The sequence below is a fragment of the Mobula birostris genome, chromosome 31 (genome assembly GCF_030028105.1).
Source record: "Mobula birostris isolate sMobBir1 chromosome 31, sMobBir1.hap1, whole genome shotgun sequence".
Classification (NCBI taxonomy): Eukaryota; Metazoa; Chordata; class Chondrichthyes; order Myliobatiformes; family Myliobatidae; genus Mobula; species Mobula birostris.
In genome coordinates this window covers 21,431,728-21,458,453 of record NC_092400.1, presented here as the reverse complement: position 1 = coordinate 21,458,453, position 26,726 = coordinate 21,431,728, and the positions used below count along the sequence as shown (strand labels likewise).

Sequence of the window (26,726 nt, the reverse complement as noted above, 5' to 3'; positions counted from 1 at the left end):
AATTATGGTTAGATACATGGGTGATGGTAGTGGAGGGCTACAATTCAGGTGCATGTCGATGGGATAAGGCAGATTAATGGTTCAGCACAGACTAGATGGGCTGAAGTGTCGTATGACTCCATAAAGTCTACAAAAAATAAAACCCTTAGAATGAGATTAAATCTTGTGCAGGATGCTATTGCCAGACAATGGTTATCCCAGTGAGTTCTCTTTGAATTCGTATAGTTGAAGTGATTAAAGTCGGTGTCTGATATCAATTGGTGCCTTTTTTTGTGGGCAATAGAAATCACAATGGTTTTTTAAATGTTCCTAGATAATCAAAAATACAGTGAACTAAAGATAAAGCGAGAAAACCATCAAATGCCTAAACCTTTGTTCCTGCAGTGAACTGTTTAGGCTCAAATCTGAGTACTTAAAATACAGAGGATAACTTTTGTAGGTTCTTTGAGACATTGATGTATTTAAAGTAAAGAGTTACAGTACATCAGTTCTCTGCTTAAACAGTGAGATTACATAATGAATGTAATCAAAGCAGTGAGATTACTTGGTGAATATAATGAAATCAGTGCATATAGAGGGCATAAAGCTGAAGTATTCAGGCTGGGGAGTCTTAAGTGCCGAACTATGGAAAACTATTTAAAGATCGAGTTACAGCTTTGAACTTGCTTAATAGCTTAAGTAAAAATCGTGTTAGTCAATAATTAGGTTGGCAAGCAGCACTAGAAAGTATGCGGCATAGTTTAGGTTGTGTATACATTATGTATACATTGTCCATTATCAAGTTTCTTCCAGTGGCTGAGTGCCGGATACATGACTTTGGTATGTACTGATCTCTTGACGATAATCTGGGTTCTTCCCCTGACCCTAAGTAAATGAGCCAATGTCAGCCTAAGTGCATATTCCCATCATTCCCAGAAATGTACAGACCCAAGGGCAGGTCTTACCTCAGTTATCATAATTAGGTGATGTTGCCTGTGCTTCAGTATTCTTCTGATGCTCACAGACTAGACTTGCAGATTAAAAACCAGCAACTGGGAATAGGCAGGTTGGTGATATGCAATTTTCCTTGAAGAGGGGAAAAAGGGTAAAGAAGTGGCATAGAGTATAGCTGCATCATTGACAACTAAGTATGGCGGGAACCCATGTAGTGCGGACCCACAGAGGCTCAGTTATTAGGGCAGTCTTGTTCCTGGAGTTTGAACATGCACAATTACATATACCCAACCCTTATCAAAAAAGTTAGCCACTTAGACATTATGGTGCTGTGTTGGAAATGTGGCACAAACACCTGCACTCCCACAGCGATAAAGTGAGACTGTAAGACCTTAAGATACAGGGGCAGAATTAGGCTATTTGGCACATGGAGTCTACTCTTCCACTTCATCATGGCTGATCCAATTTTCTTCTTAGACCCAATCTCCTGCTTTCTCCCCGTGTCCCTTCATGCCCTGACCAATCAAGAATCTACCAACCTCTGATTTGGCCTCCAAAGCTACCTGTGGCAAAGAATTCCACAGATTCACCACTCTCATGACTAAAGAAATCCCTCCTCATCTCCATTCTAAAATGACGCCCCTCTATTCTGAGGCTGTGTCCTCTGGTCTTTGACTCTCTCTCTGTAGGAAATAGCCTGTCCAAATTCACTCGATCAAGATGTTTCACCATTCGATTGGTTTCAATGAGGATTCTAGTGAATTCAGGCCCAGAGCCATTCAACACTAATCCTGAAATAATTTTTGTGAACCTCCTTTGAACCTTCTCCAGATCCAGCACACTCTTTCTAAGATAAGAGGCCCGAACCTGCTCACAATACTTCCAGTGAGGCCTCACCAGTGCTTTATAGAGTCTCAACATTACATCCTTGCTTTTATACTCTAGTCCTCTTGAAATAAATTTGTATTTGCTTTCCTCACCACAGACTCAACCTGCAAATTAACATTTAGGGAATCCTGCCTTTTGTGCCTCCACTTTTTGTATTTTCTCGCCATTTAGAAAATAGTCTACTCTTATTTCTTCTTCCGAAGTGCATGACCATACACTTCCTGGCACTGTATTCTGTCTGCCATTTCTTCGTCCATTTTCCTAATCAAAGTCCTCTGTACCCTCTCTACTTCCTCAAAACTACGCTGCCCTTCCACCCATCTTCATACCGCAACAAAGCTATCAATTTCATAATCAAAGTCATTGAAATATAACCTAAAAAGAACCGGTCCCAAAACAGATCCCTGTGGAACTCTCACTAGTCACTGGCAGCCAGCCAGAAAAGGCTCCCTTTATTACCACTCATTGCCTCTTGCCAATTATCTATTGGCAAACCACGGGCTTGTAGCTTGTTAAGTAGCCTCATGTGTGGCACCTTGTCAAAGGCCTTCTGAAAATCCAAGTCCTAAACATCAACCGATTCTTCTTTGTCTATCCTGTATGTTATTTCTTCAAAGAATTCCAACAGATTTGTCAGGCAAGATTTTTCTTTGAGGAAACCATGCTGACTACGGCCTATTTTATCATGTGCCTCCAAGTACCCTGAGACCTCATCCTTAATAATTGACTCCAACATCTTCCCATCCAGTGAGGTCAGACTAACTGGCCTATAGTTTATTTCCTTCTGCCTCTATCCCCTCTTGAAGAGTGGAGTGACATTTGCAATTTTCCAGTCTTTTGGAACCATTCCAGAATCTAGTGATTCTTGAAAGATCATTACTAATGCCTCCACAATCTCTTCAGTCACGTCTTTCATAAACGTGGGGTGTACACCATCTTGTCCAGGTAATTTGTCTACCTTCAGACCTTTGTTTCCCAAGAACCCTCTCTCATGTTATAGAACTTCACACACTTCATGACCCCTGATACCTGGAATTTCCACCACACTGCTAGTGTCTTCCACAGTGAAGACAGACGCAAAATACCTATTTGGTTTGTCTGCATTTCATTGTCCTCCATTGCTACCTCTCCAGCATAGTTCTTCAGTGGCCCAATATCCACTGTCGTCTCTCTTTTAACTTTATTGGCTCCTTACTTTGCTATTCCATCTTTACCTTCTCAGTGACATTTTTAGTTGCCTTCTGTTGGTTTTTAAAAGCTTCCCAATCTAAAAACTTCCCACTAATTTTTGCTTTATTGTATGCCCTTTCTTTGGCTTTTATTAGATTAGATTAGATTCAACTTTATTGTCATTGTGCTGAGTACGGATACAAAGCCAATGAAATGCAGTTAGCATCTGACCAGAAATGCAAAGAATAGTGTTATTTACAAGCATGCAATTTACAAAGCCAACATCCCCTGAGGTGGATTTTCCAGGGTAATCATTAAGGGATTGGACACGCTAGAGGCAGGAAACTTGTTCCCGATGTTGGGGGAGTTCAAAACCAGAGGCCACGGTTTAAGAATAAGGGGTAGACAATTTAGAACGGAGTGAGGAAAAACTTTTTCACACAGAGGGTTGTGGTTCTGTGGAATGCTCTGCCTCAGAAGGCAGTGGAGGCCAATTCTCTGCATTCTTTCAAAAAAGAGTTAGAGCTCTTAAACATAGCGGAGTGAAGAGATATGGGGAGAAGGCAGGAAAAGGGTACTGATTGTGGATGATCAGCCATGATCAAAGTGAATGGTGGTGCTGACTCGAAGGGCTGAATGGCCTACTCCTGCACCTATTGTCTATTTACAAAATAACTGCGAATAAAAAGTAAGTGCTACAGCACACAAATATAAAAGTACTGAGACAGTACAATACAGATGCTATACTGCTTAGCGCTGTGATGTGAGGTTCAGCAGGGTCACTGCCTCAGGAAAGAAGCTCTTCCTGTGCCTGCTGGTGCGGGAGCGGAGGCTCCTGTAGCGCCTACCGGATGGGAGGAGAGTAAAAAGTCCATGGTTAGGGTGAGATGCATCCTTGATAATGCTTTTCGCCCTGCCCAGGCAGCGTTTATGGTAGGTGTTCTCAATGGTGGGCAATTGAGTGCCGATAATCCGCTGGGTAGTTTTCACCACACGCTGGAGTGCTTTGCAGTCCGATACGGGACAATTGCCATACCACACTGAGATGCAGTTGGTGAGTATGCTCTCAATGGTACATCGGTAAAAGTCCGTCAGTATCCTGGGACAGAGGTGAGCTTTCTTGATGCTCCGCAGGAAATAAAGGTGCTGTTGCACCTTTTTGATCAGGAGGGAGGAGCTCAGGGACCAGGTGAGATCCTCGGAAATGTGGACACCAAGGAATTTGAAGCTTTATACACACTCCACTACAGCTCCGTTGATGTAGCGTGCCTAAAGTCCACAATGTTCTCCTTGGTCTTCTGGGTGTTAAGGGCCAGGTTGTTGTGGGCACACCACGCAGCCAGGTGCTGGACACGTTGGCTTTGACGACTCTTATTAGCCACAGCCCTCTTTGGAATGTATACAGTGTATCCTGTGCCTTCTGCTTTGCTTCCAGAAATTCCAGCCATTGCTGCTCTGCTGTCAACCTTGCCAGTGTTCTTTTCCAATCAATTCTGGCCGACTTCTCTATCATACCTCTATTTCTCTTTACTCCACTGTTATACTGATACATCTGACTTTAGCTTCTCCTCAAATTTCGGGGTGAGTTTGATCATATTATGATCACTTGCCCCTAAGTGTTCTTTTACCTTAAGCTCTAATCATTTCTGGTTCATTGCACAACTCTAAAAATGGCATATTGTAGACATTCCAGAAATTCCCCCAGCACCAACCTGATTTTCCTAATCTACTACACATTGAAGTCCCCCATGACTAATGCAACATTGCTTTTTTGGCATGCATTTTCTATCTCTCATTGTAAGTTGTAGGCCACATCTTTACTACTGTTTTGGGATCTGTGTACAACTCCCATCAGGGTCCTTCACCCTTGCAGTTCCTTAGCTCTACTCACAACGATTCAACACCTTCTGACCCAATGTCACATCTTTCTAATGATTTGATTTCATTTTTTTACCAACAGAGCAACACTGACCCCTCTGCCTTCCTGCCTGTCCTTTCAAAACAACGTGTACCCTTGGACATTAAGCTCCTAATTATCTTTCAGTGATAATTCAGTGATGCCTATCTATCTGTCCCCGCTGTCCCCTCCTGGAATAGGCCCTTCCAGGCTTTAGAGCTACACCTCCCAGCAACTCCTAATTTAACCCTACCCTAATCTCGAGACAATTTACAATGACCGATTAACCTTGGTACATCTTGGACTGTGGGGAGGAAATCCACCCGTTCACAGGGAGAACGTACAAACTCCTTACAGACAGTGGTGGGAATTGAACCCAGGCCGCCTGTACTGTAAGGTGTTGTGCTAGCCACTAACCTACCGTGCTGCCTATCTTGGTGTTGAATGAATTACCAAGGAAGACGCTGCTGGTATTGGGTGGGCTGGGGAGAGCAATGGGGACACAGCGGCTTTCTCATCTCCAACTGGAGTCGATGGGAGAGACTGTAGCATCCAGCTGCTTCCTCAGTAAGGGGGGCAACAATAGCCTGCACTCATCACAATCACCAGGTTGCAACCCTATGCCGTGCATTGTTATACTGAGTGGGCACACTGCTTGCGCGGCCCGCTTAACGCCTGCCATCCACAGGTAATCATTGCACATTGCCTCTGTGGCTCACTCCACACTGAATCACGCAGCAATGAGATTACTAAACTAGCCAAGGACTGACCCCTTAATCACGTTCCTGGCACAGCAGCACTATCATTAACACATTACTTTAACGATTCCTTTCAGCATTGATTCCATGAGCTTTTCATTCCTGACTACTAAGGAGAGTACCACTGTACCTTTATAGTGGATAAAATGCTTAGTTAAATTGGTACTCACAAATGAACATTTGAATTCAAGAAACAAAAAAAGCTACACAACTCTTTGCAGTCATCTTTGTTCTTTTTTCACCTATTCTGAAACAGACGATTTTTCCTTGCTCTAATCCCAATGTAAGCTCTGCAAATTGCGATCTTGCTTTAATGCTCTTTAAAGTGGCCATTGAAGATCAGGCATGAGCCCAATCATATTATAACCTATGTTATTAAGGAAGATTTGGTAGATGATAGTTAGGAGCAGGGATCTTCTTCCAACCTCTTTGTTACCAAGGTAACTTACAGATCTTAAAACCACCATGCTGAGCTTGGTAACTTTTGCACTGGAAAGCGGTCATCTTCTGATGTTTAGTTTCGCATTCATTGAGTCATTGGAACTGTTTTTAAATATTATATCATTTTTTAAAAAATGTTTTCCTTTAAGGGATGTAGGTTTTGCAGGGGCAGCCTTTCTGGATCACCCTTAAAAGGGTGACAGTGATCTGCCTTCCTGCTGACTTACAGGTAGTGGACAAGCTTCGAGGAGTTAATAGATGAGCTACTTGCCACATGATTCCTAGCCTTTGACCTGCTCTGAAGCTACGTTGTGTATACAGCTCCTCCAATTCAATTTCTGCTCTAAAGTAATCCTTGTGATAGTAATGCCATTGAGCGACAGAGTGATAGCTGGATTATCTCCTGTTGGATATTGTCATTGCCCTGCCCTTGTGTAGTGTGAATGTTATCAGGTGAGACCCAAATATTCTCCAGGTCTTGCTGCATTATCTGAGGAATTGCAAATGGTGCTGAACATTGTGCAGTCTTCACTGGGGATTACTTTGGACCTTATGATTGAAGGAAGGTCATGTGGAGCAATTAAAGATGGTTGGGCCCAGGATACCACCATGTGAAATGTTTGCAAAGATGTCCTGTGAGTGAGGTGATTGACCTCCAGACACACAGCATCTCCTTTGTGCTTGGCGTGATTCCAACCAGTGGAGGGTTTTCCTTTATTCTCATCGATGCCATACTTGATTAAAAGCTGCCTTGACCTCAAAAGGTCATTCATTTGAATTTGAATTTATTGAAATCTTACATCCATCCCACAATGTGAGGGAGTAAAAATCTTTGCGTTATGACTCTGTCGCAATGTACAACATGAATTTATAAGTCTAATGGCTTGTTAGGAAGAAGCTGTCCCATAGCCTGTTGATCCTGGCTTTAATGCTGCAGTACCCTTTGCCAGACGGAAGCAGCTGGAACAGTTTATGGTTGGTGTGACTAGTGTCCCCAATGATCTTCCAGGCCTTCTTTCTGCACCTGTCGCTATAATTGTCCTCAGTGGAGGGAAGTTCACATCCACAGATGTGCTGGGCTGTCCATACCACTCTCTGCAGTGCCCAGTTATCAAGGTTGGTGCAGTTCCCGTACCACATGGTGATACAGCCAGTCAGGATGCTTTCAATAGCGCCCCTGTAGAAGTTCTTGAGGGTTTGGGGGCTCATGCCGAACTTCAGTCGCCTGAGGTGGAGTTCAGCTCTAATGTTGATTTTAGGATCTAAATATCAGGAGCTGAGCAACTGGGTCAAACTCAAACTGGGTTCAGAGTACCATTCACTACCCTTCCATCACATTTCTAATGATCAGGTGTAGACAAATGAAGAGACAATTGGCCGGGTTATATTTGTCATGATTCTTGTGGGGAATTTTCTACATTGCTAGTGTTACGGCAGTACTGAAACAGCTACAAATTAGTGGGGGGTGACGTGGTAACGTAGCAGTTACCAATCCAAGTTCAATTCTGCCCTCTCTCAGGAGTTTGTACATTCTCCCTGTGACCACTTGCTTTCCCCAGAGTGCTCCAGATTTCAAAGGCACACAGGTTAGTAGGGTAATTGGTCACATGGGTGTAATTGGCTGGTGCCGGCTCGTTTGGCGAGAAGGACCAGTTATCATGCTGTACCTCTAAATAAATACATACAATTTAGATCTTATCTGTATTGTAAATGCTGTAGTATGCAAAGGAAGTGCAGGAAATTTCATAGTTATAAAGTTTCAAACCAAATTTCTTGGTTTGAAAGTCATTGAATTGTTCGTGGGAGTTTTGTACAGTGATCTTTGAAGCTCCAGCTTGCTGCATTAAGGATGAATCTTTACTGTTATTAGCTTCTTTGAGGGCATGTGGTATTCTCTGGTACAATGAACAGCTTTTGGTTCAAGTGTATTAATGAAATCTTCCCTCAGAAACAGCAGATCACAATCTAATTTTGGGAAAAGGAAAACGAGAAACAAGTGTTGATCTGCATTTCACTTGAGCAGGTTTCAATTTCTGTGTGAATCAGTTACATTAAAATGGTATAATATATCTTGAACGCTTTTTTTGAAACAGTATTCATACCTCCTTACCAGTCAGTTGGAATCTCAACGCATCTACTGGGAAAACAAGATCGTCCATTTGGAGAAGGATGCAGCAGAAGAGGTAAGTTGCTTTTGTAGGATTGCTTTTAAAAGGATGTCTCACAAATGCAGTACAAATATAGCTTGTATAGAAAATGATTAAATCCAAAAAATGATTTGTGCTAAAAATGTTGTGAAGTCCAGACCGAGTGTAGCTGGATGAAGGATTGTATAAACTTTGAAACATTTGGTAAATTGACTTCAGTGATGTTTTTCCAATTTGCTCTAATTTGGTTTCATCTTCCAGATCAACAACATGAAAACAAAATTCAAAGAAACCATTGAAAAATGTGACAGTTTAGAGCAGAAGCTGAATGAAATCATGAAAGACAAACAAGCTCTTGAAAGAAAGTAAGGAATTTTGCAACACATGTTCTGTCAGTACCTTTAACTCCAGAGAAGTAAACATTGGTTAAATGTGGCAGTGGCACATTCTAAAGGAGATGTGATAGGTTTTCCTCCTGTCTTGTATGCCTTCCCACCTAATGGTTGTCTGCAACCAAGGGTCAAGGCAGCTTACAGTATGGTTATATTTATGAACTAGATTGGTTTGTGTGAACAGGCTTTTAATTTGATAGGGAATGGGTAACTATCCTAGTATCCTGACTTTATCTGGTTTCACACATTGCCATGGATAGCAATCGAGAAAACATTTATATTCATTTTCTTGCAATCCTTCCCTTCTCCAAGTTATGGATAATGAATCCAATTACAATGTTCCACCTCGTCTTTCTTTTTCAAAAAAAAAGATCAGTGTCATTTATTATTTCATCATCGTTAATTTATGTGAGATTTCCCACTCTGGAGGGTAAAATAATTAGTACAGCTGAGACTTGACCTAAGACCATCAATCCACTGCAGAGTAATTAATTGATTGTGCCTATTGATCATGAAATTTTGCTGTTGATCTGTGTATATGGATAGATCTCTCAACAATTTGCAGCCAAAGTTTGGATGCAGGAAGACAGAAATTTTTAGTGTAGCGATTCTAAGTGGAATTAAGTGATATATAATCAAACCTTACATATTAGTTTTGGGGAGTTCAGTTTGGAACTGTGCAATTTTTTTGCAGCTATTGACAAGCTTGTTAATCTGTGTTTTGTAAGATGGTGAGAGTATCCATCTTGTCTGTAGAGAAAACAGATTTTTACTCCGTTCCCATTAACGTAAAGTTCAACTTGCCATGTTTGTAAAGTAGAAGGGAATTTTCTCAGGAATTGATATACTTTCAATAGCTGATAGGTTCATGTAAGCATTTTCATAAACATTTCTAGAAATACTTGTTTAAAAAAGAACTTAATGGTGGACAGATTTTTTTCTAAGGAGAGTCAAGTTAACTTGAATCACTTTGGGAAAGCTTTCATATGAAACATATTGAATTGACTATTTCTTACATGCTTCACATACATCAGGAGTAAAAATCTTTATATTATGTCTCTGACTGAATGTGTAAATTAGTAATTTGTAATAAATAGTATAGCAAATAGAATAGTATTTGTAATAATACAGTAAAATATACAACAGTACAGTCAATATAGCTTAGAAATACAATTGTGTCAGCATGAATTAATCAGTCTGATGGCCTGGTGGAAGAGCTGTCCCGGAGCCTGTGGAAGCAACACACACAAAAGTTGCTGGTGAATGCAGCAGGCCAGGCAGCATCTCTAGGAAGAGGTACAGTCGACGTTTCGGGCTGAGACCCTTCGTCAGGACTAAGAGCCTGTTGATCCTGGTTTTAATGCTGAGGTACCATTTCCTGGATGGTGGTAGCTGGATCGGTTTGTGGTTGGGGAGACTCGGGTCTCCAATGAAACTTTGGGCCTTTTTACGCTGTCATCGTAAATGTCCTGAATAGTCAGAAGTTCACATCCACAAATGTGCTGGGCTGTCTGCACCACTCTCTGCAGAGTCCTGCGATTGAGGGAAGTACAGTTCCCATACCAGGCAGTGATACAGCCAGTCAGGATGCTCTCAAATGTGCCCCTGTAGAAAGTCCGTAGGATTTGGAGACTTGTGCCAAATTTTTTATTTACTTGAAATTATTTTACAGTTTAAAATATCTGAGATGGATCCTAAAAAACAAGCTGGGTGTTTGATGTGTACTGCAGCTCCCATTTATAATTTTAAAGTATTACTTTGTGATAGTATTAGTAAGTACAAATTTATCTTGCTGCTTGCAGTCATTGGGCTGTTGAGCATCAGATTGAGTTCCATGTCTAATACAGTTCCATGCCTGAGTCAACATCAGCAGTTCAGATTCCTCACTAGGCAACTTCCATGTGAACAGTGAAATTGTTGATTTGGTGTCTTATCTGATGCATGAGCATTTCTGATATATGCTGTAGAAGAGATCTTCAACTCTCAACAGATATATTATTTGAATTACTAACAAAAATGTATTATTGTAAGCAAAGAATATTTTAAAATAATGGGAGATGTAGGTTGGATCAAAAAGCTAGCTTGTAATTTAGTCTGAGGCTGATAAATTTTAAAAAAATACACACAACCAAACATATTTAATATTTATATTAGTTTATTACTGTCAAGTATACCAAGATACAGTGAAAAGCTTGCCTTACAATCTGTTTATACAGATAAAATCATGACACAGAGCACTGAGTTAGAATGAGGTAAAGTAACAACAATGCAGAGTAAAGTTTAAAAGCCACAGAAAAGATGCAATGCAGGTAAATGATTAAGTGCAAGATCATAATAAGGTAGATCGTGAGGCCAAGACTCCATCTTATTGTTCAAGAAGTCCTTTCAATAGTCTGATACCAGTGGAATAGAAGCTGTCCTTGAGTGTGGTGCTGTGATTTCAGGCTTTTGTATCTTCTGCCGAATGGGAGAGAGGAGAAGAAACATTATCTGGGATGGGAGGGATCTTTGATTACCTTGCTTCTTTACTGAGGCACCAAGAAATACAGACAGAGTCCATAGAGGGGAGGCTGGCTCCTATGATATGCTAAGCTTTACCCACAACTGTCTGTAGTTTCTTGCAGTCACTTGCAGAGCAGTTTCCATACCAAGCCATTATGCATTCAGATAGAATGATTTCTATGGAGCATGGATAAAAATTGGTAAGAGTTGAGGTGACATGCCAGATTTCTTTAGCCTTCTGAGGAAGTACAGGTGTTGGTGAGTTTTCTTGGCCATAACTTCGGCCTGGTTGGACCAGGACAGCCTGTTGGTGATGTTCACACCTAGAAACTTGAGGCTCTCAACCTCAACACCATTGATGTCGACAGGAGCATGTGCACTGCCCCCCCCCCTTCATTTCTGGTGTCAGATTGCTATGCTATGCATCCATTTTGCATATCCACTAAAGAATTAAGAGCAAGAGTATATCGTAAAGCCTGGTCTACTACTTGGTAAGATAATGGTTGATCTGCTACTTAAATTTTAATTTTAATTTCAACTTCACACTCTATTCCCATTCATGAATTGTCAGGCCATATTAGATGATTTTGTCAGTGAAGATCTTAATCTGGCAGCATATTCTGAGCTACAATTTTTTTCTGTGAAAGCGAATACTATAATGATTAAAACCTTCAGTTAAGGCAATTTCCCAGTTCAGATGCAGATTGAGTTTGGAAATCAAGATGCCTTGCAGACTCAGACTTGAAAATCAAAAAAGCATTCAGCTCTTGTAAATTTCTGAATAGTATGTATCAGTGCTATTTGTAAGATGCCTCTTTTTGTGCTGTTATACTAGGTGTTCGCAGCTGAACAACAGAGTTTTGAAACTAGGCACAGAACTGAGAGAGGAGCAAGAAATGAACAAGTACTTGCGAACTAATCAGATCCAGCTGCAAGCCAAACTGAAAGAAGAAGAAAAAAAGCTGAAGGACACATGTGATGAGAAAGACAGACAGATTACTGAAGTACAGGAGCAACTGCGAGATGTCATGTTCTACCTGGAGGCTCAGCAGAAGATCAATGAAATGCCAGCAGATACACGTCAGGAGATTCAAGAAGGACAGATAAACATTGCAGTGGCATCTGCTGCACCTTCAACTGGAGCTATAACCAAACAGACACCCAGGAGGGGGAGAGGCAAAAGAAACAAATAGTTAAACTTTCTCATTTTTGAAAGAGAAAGGGAAAAAAAAGCAAAAAACATAAAAACCTCCTTGGAGGTGTGTGTATATTTGCTTAATTTTCATGCTGACTAGCAAGGTGTTATTGATTCAGAATTTAAGAATTGCCAGTTTTTATGGCAGTTGGGCTATATTCTGCAGTGGGCAGAAAATAATTATTTAATACAGCATTATTGATTTGTATTTGTTGGTATTAGAGTACGAAGCTGTCTAATTTAAAACTTTGCTGTACATCATCAATCCACTCAGACCATTCTCATAGAACAAATAATTCACATCGATTTACTGCTCCTTAAAACTAAAACTATTGGCTTGCAGATTTTTCAATCTGACATTTATTCTTTCAGTTTCTGTGAAGCCATTGTGTAGTAGTCTGTATGTATGGTTTAAATAGGAACAACAATATTGTTGACACTAGACTGAGAACTGCACACATTGTAAGGCACTGAAATCTTATATTAAAATATCATTTAATTTCTCATGTAGTCTTGTTTTTGAGGACCAGGCACTTCGGGTGATCTGGAATTCACCATGATTCCATGTCTGCCTATAATTTCAAGTATTCGACAAATACCTAAATTAATTTCAATTAAAATATTTAAATTTAAGGGCAAGGGAGAAATGTAAACATAATTTTAATGTTGTGGATTTTTTCCATAAGATGGATAAGGAAATAGTACAATGGTGTATTGCATTTGTCTACAAGTGAGAAATGTTGGCTAAGGGAAAAGTGATTCTTCAGGATCAGATGCCCTATGAAAGGAACAAAAATGTACATTTTCTACATAAGAAATCAAGTTTACTAAACTTCCTGATGCACTTAGTTGAGTGGATAAAGACACATCAAGTTAACTAATATACCTGTTTTTCAATGTTAATTTCTAAATAAATGTTATTCTAAGGATAGTTGACCAAGCCATTTAAAACGTGCATTATTGCAGGGTTTTGTGACAGTAAAGCCACTTTTGTCCAGAAATAAATGAAATGTTGCAGAAATAAAGATACCTGTCATGAACTATAAACCATACATCCAGACAATAAACTATCTCAACTATTGTTACTAGGTATTGCTTTATTTCAAGACTTTTGCAATTCATTTGCATATAGCAATCCAGTATTTCTATGCTAATGGAGAAACCTAATGGTGAACAGGCTCTTTTTTCTGAGATATTTTCTACTTCACCTAATTTTGTACTTGTTGACTTACATAACATTTTTTTCTTGTAACTCATTTGTGTTGATACCCTGAGCAGAACCCTATACAAAATATATTGGCAAGAATGGGTAGGAGCTTGACAAATTAGCAAGCCACCCAAGGTTCTTCCATTATCTCTGTGGTTGAGTCAGCAATAAATATTTTTAACTTGTAATATGAAGCTTAGAACACTTGAAAGGCTAGAGACAGGTGAATGTGTAGTTGCTGTAAACAATCAAATTTAGAAAGATTGTTATAACTAATATATTATGACATTTTAAAGAACCTTTTGAGTTCATGTACTTAATGTTTTGAATGAACCTTTATTCTCTTATTATGAGCATCCTGCTGTTAATAAAGTACTCTAAAAGATGTAAGTTTACATCCAACGTTTAGTGTGTAAATATAATAGTAAAATATTATGGATGATGTGTTAGCTGTAGATTAATAGATGTAGTGTGAATTGCCAAGGTGTAAATTGGAGCAATGTTGCCTGTAAGAAATATCTTCCACAGGTTTTTGAGAATGACTAACATTTACCCAGTTCACGTTATATGACAGCAGTTTACAAAACTATTTTTGCAGACATTTATGGGAAATCTTTGAAGAAAACACACAATTGTAAATTATGTGCAGCCAAACTGCATTACCACTTAATAGAGGCATAAAGAAAACATTTTGTAAATAACTTATTATGTGCTCAGTTATTAGTTGAGGGCTGTTGAAACTTGAAGTGTAAAATGATATATTTGGTGTGAAATTTTAAACTGGATCAGTGTATTTTAATTTTACTTAATTTGTTTCCACCTAATTTCAGTAAACTCAGCAAACTGCTGTAAAATAGGCAGACAGACATGACTGTCTATTCAGAATAAAGCAAATATGCTCTTTTGTTGCCTGGTTATGAATATTTTGTAGGAATGTTTAAACAGAATAAAAATTATTCCACAGAAAATGCTCAGTTATTGTCTTTTCTGTTGTCCCTTCCATATCATTTAATTTAATTCCTTCAGTCAACTGCATAAAGTAACCAACACAATAAGATGTTTTTATAGCAACACACACATAAAATGCTGGAGAACGCAGTAGGCCAGGCGGCATCTCTAGGAAGAGGTACAGTCGACGTTTTGGGCTGAGACCCTTCATCAAGACTAACTAAAAGAAGAGATAGTAAGAGATTTGAAAGTGGGAGGAGGAGGGGTGATCTGAAATGATAGGAGAAGACAGGAGGGGAGGGGTGGATCTAAGAGCTGTAGAAGGGAAAGGATCATGGGATGGGAAGCCTGGGGAGAAAGAGAAGGGGGGAGGGGAGCCTGGAGGGTGGAGAGCAGGCAAATAGTTATAGTGAGAGGGACAGAGGGAGAAAAAAGGGGGAGGGGAATAAAAAATATATATTAAATAAATAAATAAGGGATGGGGTATGAAGGGGAGGTGGGGCATTAACAGAATTTAGAGAAGTCAATGTTCATGCCATCAGGTTGGAGGCTACCCAGACGGAATATAAGGTGTTGTTCCTCCAACCTGAGTGTGGCTTCATCTTGACAGTAGAGGAGGCCGTGGATAGACATATCAGAATGGGAATGGGACGTGGAATTAAAACGTGTGGCCACTGGGAGATCCTGTTTTCTCTGGCGGACAGAGAGCAGGTGTTCAGAGAAACAGTCTCCCAGTCTGTGTTGGGTCTCGCCAATATATAGAAGGCCACACCAGGAGCACCGGACACAGTATATCACCCCAGCTGCCAGTGAAGTGTTGCCTCACCTAGAAGGACTGTCTGGGGCCCTGAATGGTGGTAAGGGAGGAAGTGTAAGGGCATGTGTAGCACTTGTTCCGCTTACAAGGATAAGTGCCAGGAGGGAGATCGGTGGGAAGGGTTGGGGGGGGGGGAACACAAATGAACAAGGGAGTCGCGTAGGGAGCGATCCCTGCAGAAAGCAGAAGGGGGGGAAGGAAAGATGTGCTTGGTGGTGGGATCCCATTGGAGGTGGCGGAAGTTATGGAGTATTATATGTTAGACCCAGAGGCTGGCGGGGTGATAGGTTAGGACAAAGGGAACTCTATTCCTAGTGGGGTGGCGAGAGGATGGGGTGAGAGCAGATGTGCGTGAAATGGGAGAGATGCGTTTGAGAGCAGAGTTGATGGTGGAGGAAGGGAAGCCTCTTTCTTTAAAAAAGGAAGACATCTCCCTCGTCCTAGAATGAAAAGCCTCATCCTGAGAGCAGATGCGGCGGAGACGAAGGAATTGTGAGAAGGGGATGGCATTTTTGCAAGAGACAGGGTGGGAAGAGGAATAGTCCAGGTAGTTGTGAGAGCCCATAGGCTTATAGTAGACATCAGTAGATAAGCTGTCTCCGAAGACAGAGACAAATGTTTTTTATAATAAAGATTATTTAAATTCATTAAAGTAAGGACTTCTAAGATATCAACTAAATAAAACTGGCCAAGATATGTAAATTATGGTCCCATTCAGAAGGAATGTGTGGAGGTCTAGACTGTATTATGAGAGAAAGTAAATGGGAGGGTGCTGGGGAAGGAGTGCAAGTGATCAGGTGTGGTTAAGAATGGAAAAGGGAGAGAGAGGAAGAAGATTAGTGGAAGGGGTGATCTTGTTAGAGAAAGTGGAAATGGCAGAAGATAATCTAAATACAGTAGGTAAAAAACACAATAATCCCTCTCAGGGTACTGTGCTGAGGTGAGGGTTTAAGCAAGGGAAATGATATAAATCTGGTCACAAGTCCAAGGAAAGCCCACAGCTGAAGAAAGAGGAGGATATTTTTGAAGCAATGCATTGTGCATAATGTAATTGTAGTGGACTAGCTAGGGACAGTAACCAGAGGAAGGAAATTGCGTCCTTTTAGGAGTGGGAAGTAATACAAAGTAGGCGGTTGTTAGAGATAATGATCTTATAATTAATGCTCTTCTACACGAGTAAGCCATGTCCAGGAAATAAAGAGCAAATTTGAACTGGTTAAAGGACGAGGAGGGGTGAAAACTTAAAAGAAAATTAATTATTTCCAATGTGGTCCTTCATCTATTTGACACCAGAATGGAAGCTGAATGAATAATATCAGAGCAATGATGTATGTACTGAATTCCAATTGCAAATTCCAGAGCAGGTTTGAACAAATGAATAATTTCACATTTACAGTATGTAATTAGTTGAACATTTATCATTAACTAGTCCATTGATTAAGAAAAATATTGCTAACAGAAGTTGAAAAGTGTTCTGTTTGTGTTCAGTACAGGCTTCAATAGAAGCTCTACAGCAGCAAATCACTCCTTATCAAATGTAAAAATTGCATGAAGCTGTAATTAATGGTTACTGGTAAGAAAAACATACAATAGCTATGTGATTGTAGCAATAACATAAATGGTGGTGAATCATATCCTCCTGGGAAGGGAGCCAGTTATCTACTCCACCTGGCCTATATTTCAACCAAAATATCATGGTTTCTCTTTATTGCCTCTTGCAATAGCCATGGAAGCTATTCAAGTTTTATTGCCCAATCAGCATTATTCAAGTCCTGAGAACAATATAAAAATTAAATTAAATGGACCAACTTTAAGTGGATTGAGTTTCTTGTAAAATACTTGAAAAAATACACATTTGCATAATCAAACATAAATTATACTAATATCACAAGAGCTTCAATGCTACTGAGTGCACAAAGCAATACTACTCAGCCTCAGTAATTGTTTTATCCCAACTTGGCCAAGGAAAATACAAAAAGCTCAATGGAAATGATAGTTGTTAGGAAATCGGTTAGACTTGTTGAGACCATTTGCACCAACTAACCAAAAAATACTTTATGTTCTGATAAAGTTTAAAGTTCAGGTTTCTATTTCTCCAGAGGCGCTATATTCGTACTAAGTATTTCTAGCATTTTCTATTCTTGTTTCAGATTTCTAACATCCATAGTTTTTTAAAATTTAATTTTACCATGATTAATCAGGTCTAATTCACTCAATACTTCCTTATATTATTAATGAAATCAGGAATTCATCCAATAACGTTCAGGCAATAGTGCTGAAGATATTTTTCAGAACTAGCTACACTTCCGGCTAAGTTCTTCCTACATTTTTAGTTACTGCACATGGTGTAGTTGGATGTGTGGCTAGACCAAATGGTTTGAAATATGGTTATGTGTACAGCCAACTGCAGCTGAAGGCTGGGATTGTGATTAAGCGCATGATTGGAGTCTCTGGGAAGGTACCAGACCTTGACAGGATCTGGGAGCTCGGACTTAGTGCTTAGTCAATGATTAAGCAGGTGTGTGTATATAAGCAAGTCTGGTAAGATGGGGTAACTCTTGTACGGTGGCAGTCTGCTTGAGTGCAGTGGCCACTTCGGGTTCAATCAAAAATGCATTTGTTCATGCTGTGTTTTTTTTATTCGCAAGTCACTGCTGGATACTAAGAACATCAGGTACTGCAGGTCTATGCCATCAGTGAATTGCTTGATAGTGACTAAGTTGGATTTATTGCATACTTTTGTTTAGTTGTCTGGACTTGTTCCATACTGTTGTGCTGAGGTGTGCAGTCCACCAAATGAAGCAAGTAATTGTCTTGGATGTTTTTATTGGAATCACAAGACCCTGGTGGACATTGGTAATGTAAAATACTGCAAGTCAGTTCACTGGTTCATTGGCGAGACTGGCAGTGGGGGAGTTGCTTTGCCATGGCTGTGGTGAGGACTAGGCCCACACTGCAGGGTCACCTGTTGCAGCTGACCAGGAGAGGCGATGCCAAGGTAGAGTGGGACTGCATCTGTGGGGCCCGCTGGAATCTATACTGGGTTCATGGCTGGCCCCTCCTGTTGGTGCTGCCCTCTGGTGCTCAGTGAGTGAAAAAACAAGCTGGGCCAGGATAACTTCCCATAAGTCTGCAGTCATGCAACTCAAAGACTTGGGCTGTATTATTTTTTGTGACACATGACTATGATTTCAGAAAAACATATGTGCTGTTGGTATTGTGTTTTGCACCTTAGCCCCAGAAGAACCTGTCACAGTTGGCTATATTCATGTATGGTTGAATGATAAACTTGAAGTGACAGCGAACTTGCAGGTATTAACCCCATGCAGCAGGCCCTAATCTCCAATCATTTTCAGCCCCTCTTGGCAACCTGCTCTGTGGTGACTAATGTGAAGCAAGTTAAAAAGGAACACCACAAAAAGTAGTTTGAGATGTGGGATATCAGGACCGATGGACAATTCTACCAGCGGGAGACCTGAACACAGCTTTGTCATCATAGCTTGTGCACTCAAGACACCTTAATATGAACATTATCACCTTTTCATACAAAACAAACTAGTTTGCAGTCTTAGTAATTCTTCCTGTGAATTGAAAAAAAGGCATTATATTTTAACTCACTTTGAAAGAAATCAACACTGTGGTCATCAGTGCATATGCTCCATTGTAAGTTTCTGATTACATCAAAGAAGACTTCTACTCAGACCATGACAGACACTCTGGTACACCTCCAAAAAGACCAACAGATCCACTTCAATGCCAGGTACAGGGACAAGTCATAGACGTATACAAAGCCTTCTTGAAAAAATGTAGCATCTCCAATTGACTCTCGGGACTCTGGCCCATGATTGCTCAAAGAAGAGAAGGGCCATTCAGGATGAAATTGAGAACCCTATCCCCATGCATTGGGAGCCCAGAGGTCCTGCTTAAGCAGCAGATGACCTCACAAGCAAGCTATCCAGCCACCATCTACCTTTTTGTGGCACTCACACTAGAACCCACAATGGACTTACTAGCCATTGCATAATCCACAAAACCCGCCTAGAAGTCATCCTGAAGCCCAAAGAAGCTTTCTATGAAGATTGGGAGGGGGGGGGGGTTACTACAGAAAAGTGGCATCCACTCAACAATATGGAAGGATACCCAGGGATGCCTTTCCTCAAAAAAAAACCCAAGACAAATCCCTTCCAGCCACAGTCTACCCTCAAATATCAACAAACTGGCTGAAAATGCTGCTGGAAATGACATATTCACCAATTGCCTGCTCACCAAGATTCACCACAGACTCACCCTGAAACACAGACGCTGATGTGCTAGCAAAAGTCCTGAATTCCATAGGTTACAGTGACTGCCCTTTACATCAAGCAGCCTTAATAAAAATTAAGTTAATGGAAATTAATAATACTTATGACTGTCTGAAGTTACAACTTGCACAAATGGGAATGTTAACAATAAGAAGTAACATCTGTGCTGCAAGTATTAGGCAAGAGTCTAACCACCTCCAAATGGCCAGAACATCAAGTCTAATACAATCAATACTCTGGGTGTACTCGTTCAACAGAAACTCAATAGGCTCAGCCACATTAAATGTTACAGACACAAAAGTAATCCAGAAGCCAGGTATCTGTGGTAAGTTACCTTCTGGCCCTCCAAAATATTTCTGTCACACATAAGACATACCAAGAGTGATATTAAAAGTGTGATCTCCTCAAATACTTGGATAAATGTAGCTCCAAAAATCACTCAAGAATTTCAACAGCATTCAAGACAAAGCAGTCCAATTAATTTGCACTTGGACCCTACTCCAAACACTTTTTTTCCCCTCCCACCTCAGTTACTACAGTATACAGCTGACAAAATAGACTGCAGTGATTTATCAAAGCTTCTTTCCAAATCAGTGGTCTCGACTATCCAAAGCAGAATAGCATCAGCTGCAAGCACCAGAGAAAATAGGCAGATGCTGGAAATCCAAGCCACACACACGAAGTACTGGAGGAACTCAGCAGGCCAGGCAGCATCTATGGAAAAGGAGCATATTCACGTTTCCAGCTGAGACCCTTCAAGCCCCCCCCCCCACCTTATCATACATGACCCTATTTTAGAATTATATCAAAATTCTTCAGTTACTCTGGATCTAAATTACAGATTCCCTAAATAAAGGATTTATATAAGGATTGCACTCGAAGGCCAATTTCCTACCACTTGCTCAATTAATTAGTATCCTTACCGGTGCACTACCCATTCTGTAAATGAATAAAATAAATGGTAACGTTCTATAATTAATGAACTAAATTTAGTTGGCAGTTTAAGAGACACAAAACCCTTCAGAAGATGGAATCTGCAAAGGGGAAGAAAGGAAGCTGCGGAAGAACTCAGCAGGTCGAGCTGCACCCGTGAGAGCACCGGGACGGCGAACGTTTTAGGTCGAGACCCTCCACCAGGGCAGTTTTAGTGAAAGAGCGTCGGGTTTTTTTTTTTGCAGAACACTTGATTCCTGACGTTATAAGCAGCTGTGTCTGAATTTAACCCGCCGGCTCCCAGCTTCGAGAGCCGCGTTCGCCATCAACCTTCCCTCAGGTGCCGCAGCCACCGCAACCCACCCGCCCAAAAAAAAATCTCCGCCACTGACAGTGAGGTCAAAGGAAGCCAATTATATACTATTATAACAAGAAATACATATTATATCTCGTATTGCAAGCAGGCAAAGGCTATATTTTTCGGTGGAGGGGCGGCACTTTATGCGCGCATGCGCGCTGGGGGCGGAATGGGCTCGGCCTTTCACGCTCTCCGGGATTGGTGTCGCTGCGCCGGGCGGTGCGCGCGCAGGCCGGCCCGGATCCTGTTTTCCCCTCCTCCCCTTCCCCCTCCCCCCGCCTCTCCCGCCCGCTGTGTTTTGGTGGCGGCTGAAGCTTTGCGATAGCAACGACGCCGACTAAACGGGCTCGCTCGCCCACCCACCCAGCCAGCCAGCCGGCCGGCCACTGAGTGAACCGGGACAGCCAGGGCGGGGTCGCGGCTCGCAGCCTCGCAGCTCGGGGCAGGGCTGACTTGCCCGCACGCCGTCACGTCCTGATCAGCCCTCCGGATTTACCCGCAGTCGTGGATGCCGGAGCGCGGCGTGTGATAGAAGGAGGATCTGAAGCGAGTCGAGCAGCGTCCTCATCATGTCCATGAAGCAGGCCAATAGCCGAAAGCCTGGCGGTGGCCTGGGCGCTGGTGGATCCGGAGGAGGAAGCAGGCAGTCTGGCGGCAGGTAATACACACCCCCTTCTCGCTGGCCTAGCATCGCCAGGCCCCGCGTTGCCCTTCAACGTGCCGGGCCGGCGTGAAGCGGACACGCAGAAACTTTGCTCGGGCCTAGTGTTCGGGCCTAACCTTCTGATGCCTAGCGGCCTACCACCAATCGTGGAGCTGGCACAGGCTGTTGTCCGCAGGAGACTTTTTGAAGTTAGTTGATTAAAGATCCAGATTTTTAAAAAATACAGAGGTGTGACTCCTTAAGGTAAAGAGCCATTAAGGAACGCACTGTCGGCCGCCACTGTTCAAAGTTTCAAAATTATTTTAGGTCTTGTTTCATCTCAGAAAAGCTATTTAAAAAGTAAGCGATGTTTTCTAAACAGTGTAAAGTGAAAGGCAAAATATTTGCAGAAAAATGCAAGACGGCATTTTAAGGGTTAACCGCATTTAATTTGAAGAGTAATAATGGGTATTTAAGTGGGTTGCTGTATAGTGATGGTTCTGAAACATGACATTCAAATCAGAACAATCTTGTAGCTTATTGCATAATGGAATGATCAAAATCAGTAGTGCTGTCATAGTTTATTGATCAGTGAAAGCCAAGTGTGGGCAAAGATACAAAACTTTCATTCCAGCTTAAAATGATACATGTATACTTTCATAATGAGGTACATGATTACCTTTTCCAAAATATTGTGCAATCTGCTTTTAAAGCTCTGACGTAATTATACTCTTCATTGGAAAAAGGCTTGGGTAAATGTAAGCTTTTATTTTGTGGTAACACGCAAAATGCTGGAGGAAAAAATGTAGGTCAGAGTAAGAAGGTAGGGGAGGAAGAAATACAAGGTAGTGGGTGATAGGTGTAACAAGGAGGTGTGAAGTAAAGAGCTGGGAAGTCAATTAGTGAAAGAGGTAAAGGGCTGGAGAAGGGGGAATCTGATGGAGGACAGAAGGCCATTGTAGAAAGGGAAGGGGTAAGGAGCACCAGAGAGAGGTGATGGGCAGGTAAGGAGATAAGGTGAGAGGGGAATGGGAATAGTAGGGTGGGGGCATTTCTGGAATTTCGAGAAATCTATGTTCATGCCATCAGGTTGGAGGCTACCCAGACGGAATATAAGGTGTTACTCCTCCAACCTGAGTGTGGCCTCATCGTGACAATAGAGGTGGCTGTGGACTAACATGTCAGAATGGGAAGTGGAATTAAAATGGGTGGCCACTGGGAGATCCCGCTCTTTCTGGCGGACAGGGTGTAGCTGCTTGGCAAAGCAGTCTCCCAATCTACGCCGGGTCTGACCGATATACAGGGGGCCGCACCAGGTACAGTAGACGACCCCAACAGATTTGCAGGTGAAGCGTCGCCTCACCTGGAAAGCCTCTTTGGGACCCTGAATGATAGTGAGGGAGGAAGTGTAGGGGCAGGTGTAGCACTTGTTCAGCTTGCAAGAATAAGTACCGGTAGGAAGATCAGTGAGGAGGGGTGAGTGGACAATGGAGTCATGCAGGGAATGATCCCTGTTGAAAGCAGAAAGTGTGGTGGTGGGGGGGGAATGGTGGTGCTTGGTAGTGGGATCCCGTTGGAGATGGCAGAACAGAGAATTATGTGCTGGACACAGAGTTGGTGGGGTGGTAGGTGAGGACAAGAGGAACCTTGTTCCTAATGGAGTGGCAACCTGATTGCATGAATATTGATTTCTTGAACTTCCAGTAATGCCTCCCCCTCCATTCCCTATTCCAGTTTTCCCCTCTCAGCTTATCTCCTTACCTGTGCATCACCTCTTTCTGGTGCCCCTCTCCCTTTCCTTTCTTCCATGGCCTTCTGTCCTCTCCTATCAGATTCCCCCTTCTTCAGTCCGTTATCTCTTTCACCAATTGACTTCCCAGCTTTACTTCACTCCCTCACCCTTCCCCGTTTTACCTATCACCCACTACCTTGTACTCCTTCCTCCCACCTTCTTACTCTGACTTCTCAGCTTTTTTCCTCAGTTCTGATGAAGGGTCTCGGGCTGAAACGTTGGCTGTTTACTGTTTTCCATAGATGCTGCCTGGCCTGCTGAGTTCCTCCAGCATTTTGTCTGTATTGCTTTGGATTTCCAGCAACTGCAGATTTTCTCGTCTTTTATTTTGTGGTAGTTACTAGTTTGCCATTTCAATCAGTGAATCTTTATTTGTGTTTGTAGTAAGTAATCGGGTTTAAAATTAACTTTGAAAGAGAGAAAGCCTTGTTTACAATCTTAGGTAATCCCGAAACATGTAATAGCTAATGCTTTTTGAAAAGTAGTCACAGCTGTGATAGGGAAACACGTCACTTAAATTTCATTTACTTTCACATAGCACGTTGGCCTGAATGCATCAACATAAGTATTGTGTTAAGTACTTTAAAATTGTTTGATATGAAAGATTAAAAAGATAAATTGGGGGTATCAATGTTATTCTACCTGTGTTTTCTGGAGTGATGTGTGTCCTATCTCAAATATGCTGTTGGAAATGTTAAATTAGACTTGATACTTTTAAACACAGTGGTAAGATTCCCTACATATGGGCTCATGTTTTTGGTGCTTGGAACTGTGTTGTGACCATTCAACAACAGTTTATAAAACTTTTTTTGTGTGGTGAATCATTCCACGGTAATTTACCATAACGTTGACAAATGTTTAAGTTTTCAAGGCTGTTTTTAAAAAGTAGCAGGTTTGGGGAGACCAAGTTTAGATTGGGAAACTGCTTTATCAAGCATCTTTGCTCCATCCACCACAAAAAGCAGGATTTCCCGATGGCCACCCATTTCAATTTTACTTTCCATTTCCATTCCGACATATCAGTTCATCGAGTCTTCTGCCATGATGGGCCACACTCAGGTTGAAGAAGCAATATCTTGTATTCCATCTGGGTAGTCTCCAACCTAATGTTATGAGCATCGATTTCTTGAACTTCCGGTAATTGCTCCCCATTCTCCTTCAGAATTCCTCATTCTTGTTTCCCCTTCGCACCTCTTCTTACCTGACCAGCTTCCTCTGATGTTTCTTCCTATTCCTTTCATCCATCATCTTCTGTCCTCCTCTCAGATTCTCCCTTCTCCAGCCCTTTATCTGTTTCACCGCTTAACTTCCCAGTTCTTTACTTCACCCCCACCCACTCTCCCGGTTTCATCTATTACCTGCCATCTTGTACTTTTTCCTCTCCCCCCCCACCTTCTTATTCTGACTTCTCCCCTTCCTATTCTGACTTCTCCCCTTCCTTTCCAGTCCTGATGAAGGATCTCAGCCCAAAACGTCAACTGTTTACTCACTTCCACAGATGCAGCCTGACCTGCTGAGTTTCTCCAGCATTTTGTGTGTGTTGTTTTGGATTTCCCTCATTCGCAGATTTTCTTGTGTTTGTGATGGGACTTTCTATTCGATACGGTACTAGACCTGAGGCATGAACAATAGGTAGGTGAGAGTTAGTAGAAACAAACACGTGGATTTCAGAGTTCTGAATAATATTTATTTAGGGTATGATGTGGCAGGCCACAAGTGCATTGTTATCATGAAGGCCAAATGTAACAAGATATAAAAAAGTGTTTACACTGCACATGAGCTGAGATGTAAGTATTACTGTGGGGAAATACATCAGTACATTGTGGTTGCAAAGTTTACTTTGGGATCAGATCTAACATAAAAGTTGTGCATTGACAGTTTACTGAGGTGGATGTCTGGAGGGGCATAGCATTTGTAGTTAGAGAGCAATTTGTGACAGGGATGGGGCTGCTGACATTGGTGTTCTCAATATGTAATTGGAGGAAAACTGTTCTTCAGACTGGATGAGCAGCAAGTTGGCTGGGGTAATGAAGCAATCAATAGATAGTGGGGGGTGGAACTCGATGTCAGCTGTTGGAGTCTGACGCTCTCTGGACCATGTTGCTGACAAGGAACAACTGGTAATTAAGGTGGGGAGGGGCACCTGAGGTAAATTTTTGAGCGGGAGGTAGGGGTTTAGCAGGGTTCATACTGTTGGATTGTGAAGAAGTTGGAAGAGTCCAATGAAGTTGATTTCTGTCTATGGTGGAATATATTAGAATAGAGCTGAGTCAGTGCAATTCCACCAGCTGCATTACGCATAAAGAGCCATTTGAAGTTGTGATTAACTGGGTCAAAAGGTTGAGAAAACTGAAGGGGCATAAATTAATCTTGTCACATAAGCTGTCATTTGTGACTTGCAATGAATGATATTTAGCAGGGGTGCCAAATTCATTCATTACTTTTATGAACATAATGACTAATTTTTGTTAGGGATAATGGATTTACGGTTGCATGCCAGCTATTAGCTAAAGAAAACTGAAGTCTGAATTTAAATCATTGGGTCTTTAACCGAGATGAACCTTGTACTGTTACAAGATCAGTAGTCTCTCTTCTATGTGTATGCAGTTTATTATTGATTACCTGTAAAATCAAAGTCCCTAATTTGACACCAGTGTACAATTTAAGGTTTCAAGAATTTGCTTGATCTTCAGTGGGGCATTGTAATGGCTGAGATGACTTAAAACATTGACTTTTATTTAAGTTAGATGTATTGTGTAAATATTTGGTAAGTCTGCAGATTTGTAGGCCAAGAGCAAGTAAGAGAAACTTGTATATTTAGTGCTTGAAAGGATCGGTGTCCCAGACCACTTTATAAGCAATAACATAAAATATTTGCATACAAGTGTCCCCGATTCATGTCACTGAGGCAGCCAATCTGTTCACTGAACATTTAAAGCAATGGGGCATAACTAGATAATATGATTTAGTATTATCAGTTGTTTAACATGGCTGAGATATTGAAGCAACATACATAAAATGCTGGAGGAACTCAGCAGGTCAGGCAGCATCTATGGAAATGAATAAACAGTCAACTTCTTGGACCAAGACCCTTCTTCAGGATATTGAAAGTGCATTCCTGCTCATCTTCATATAATGGATTCTTTTACATCCACTTTGAGAAAGCAATCAGTTTAGTTTGATATTTGACATGTAGCAATCTACTGATGCAGCACCAGAGTGTGTGCCTATATTGTCACATTCTTTGTGTTGAATTTTTTTTGTACTTGTATTTGCCAATTGTAGTGAGAGTAAATAGCATTGGAACTAAGTTGGTCAAACCTTTATTTTTTGCTTCATTGTTCAGTTATAGCATATACAGGTAAAAGTTCAATTTATCATGCACTTCTCTTAGCACAAAATAA

The 26,726-nt window shown here is 41.4% G+C and overlaps 2 protein-coding genes across 5 annotated transcripts in view; both read left to right on the top strand.

Annotated features, from left to right (window-relative positions):
• The window catches only part of brap (BRCA1 associated protein), a 39,859-nt gene extending 25,372 nt beyond the window's left edge, over positions 1-14,487 (top strand). The window contains exons 10-12 of the mRNA XM_072247727.1: positions 8,181-8,270; positions 8,496-8,599; positions 11,964-14,487. Coding sequence (XP_072103828.1) covers positions 8,181-8,270; positions 8,496-8,599; positions 11,964-12,321 — 552 coding nt within the window. The 3' untranslated portion in view covers positions 12,322-14,487. The remainder of the gene's footprint in view (positions 1-8,180; positions 8,271-8,495; positions 8,600-11,963) is intronic.
• A 6,649-nt stretch (positions 14,488-21,136) lies between these two features.
• atxn2 (ataxin 2) overlaps positions 21,137-26,726 on the top strand; it is a 137,756-nt gene continuing 132,166 nt past the window's right edge. For 3 of the 4 annotated variants that reach the window (XM_072248016.1, XM_072248019.1, XM_072248017.1), the window contains exon 1: positions 21,137-21,545. In XM_072248016.1, coding sequence (XP_072104117.1) covers positions 21,457-21,545 — 89 coding nt within the window. In that variant the 5' untranslated portion in view covers positions 21,137-21,456. The remainder of the gene's footprint in view (positions 21,546-26,726) is intronic. The other variant, XM_072248018.1, reaches the window with a different exon arrangement.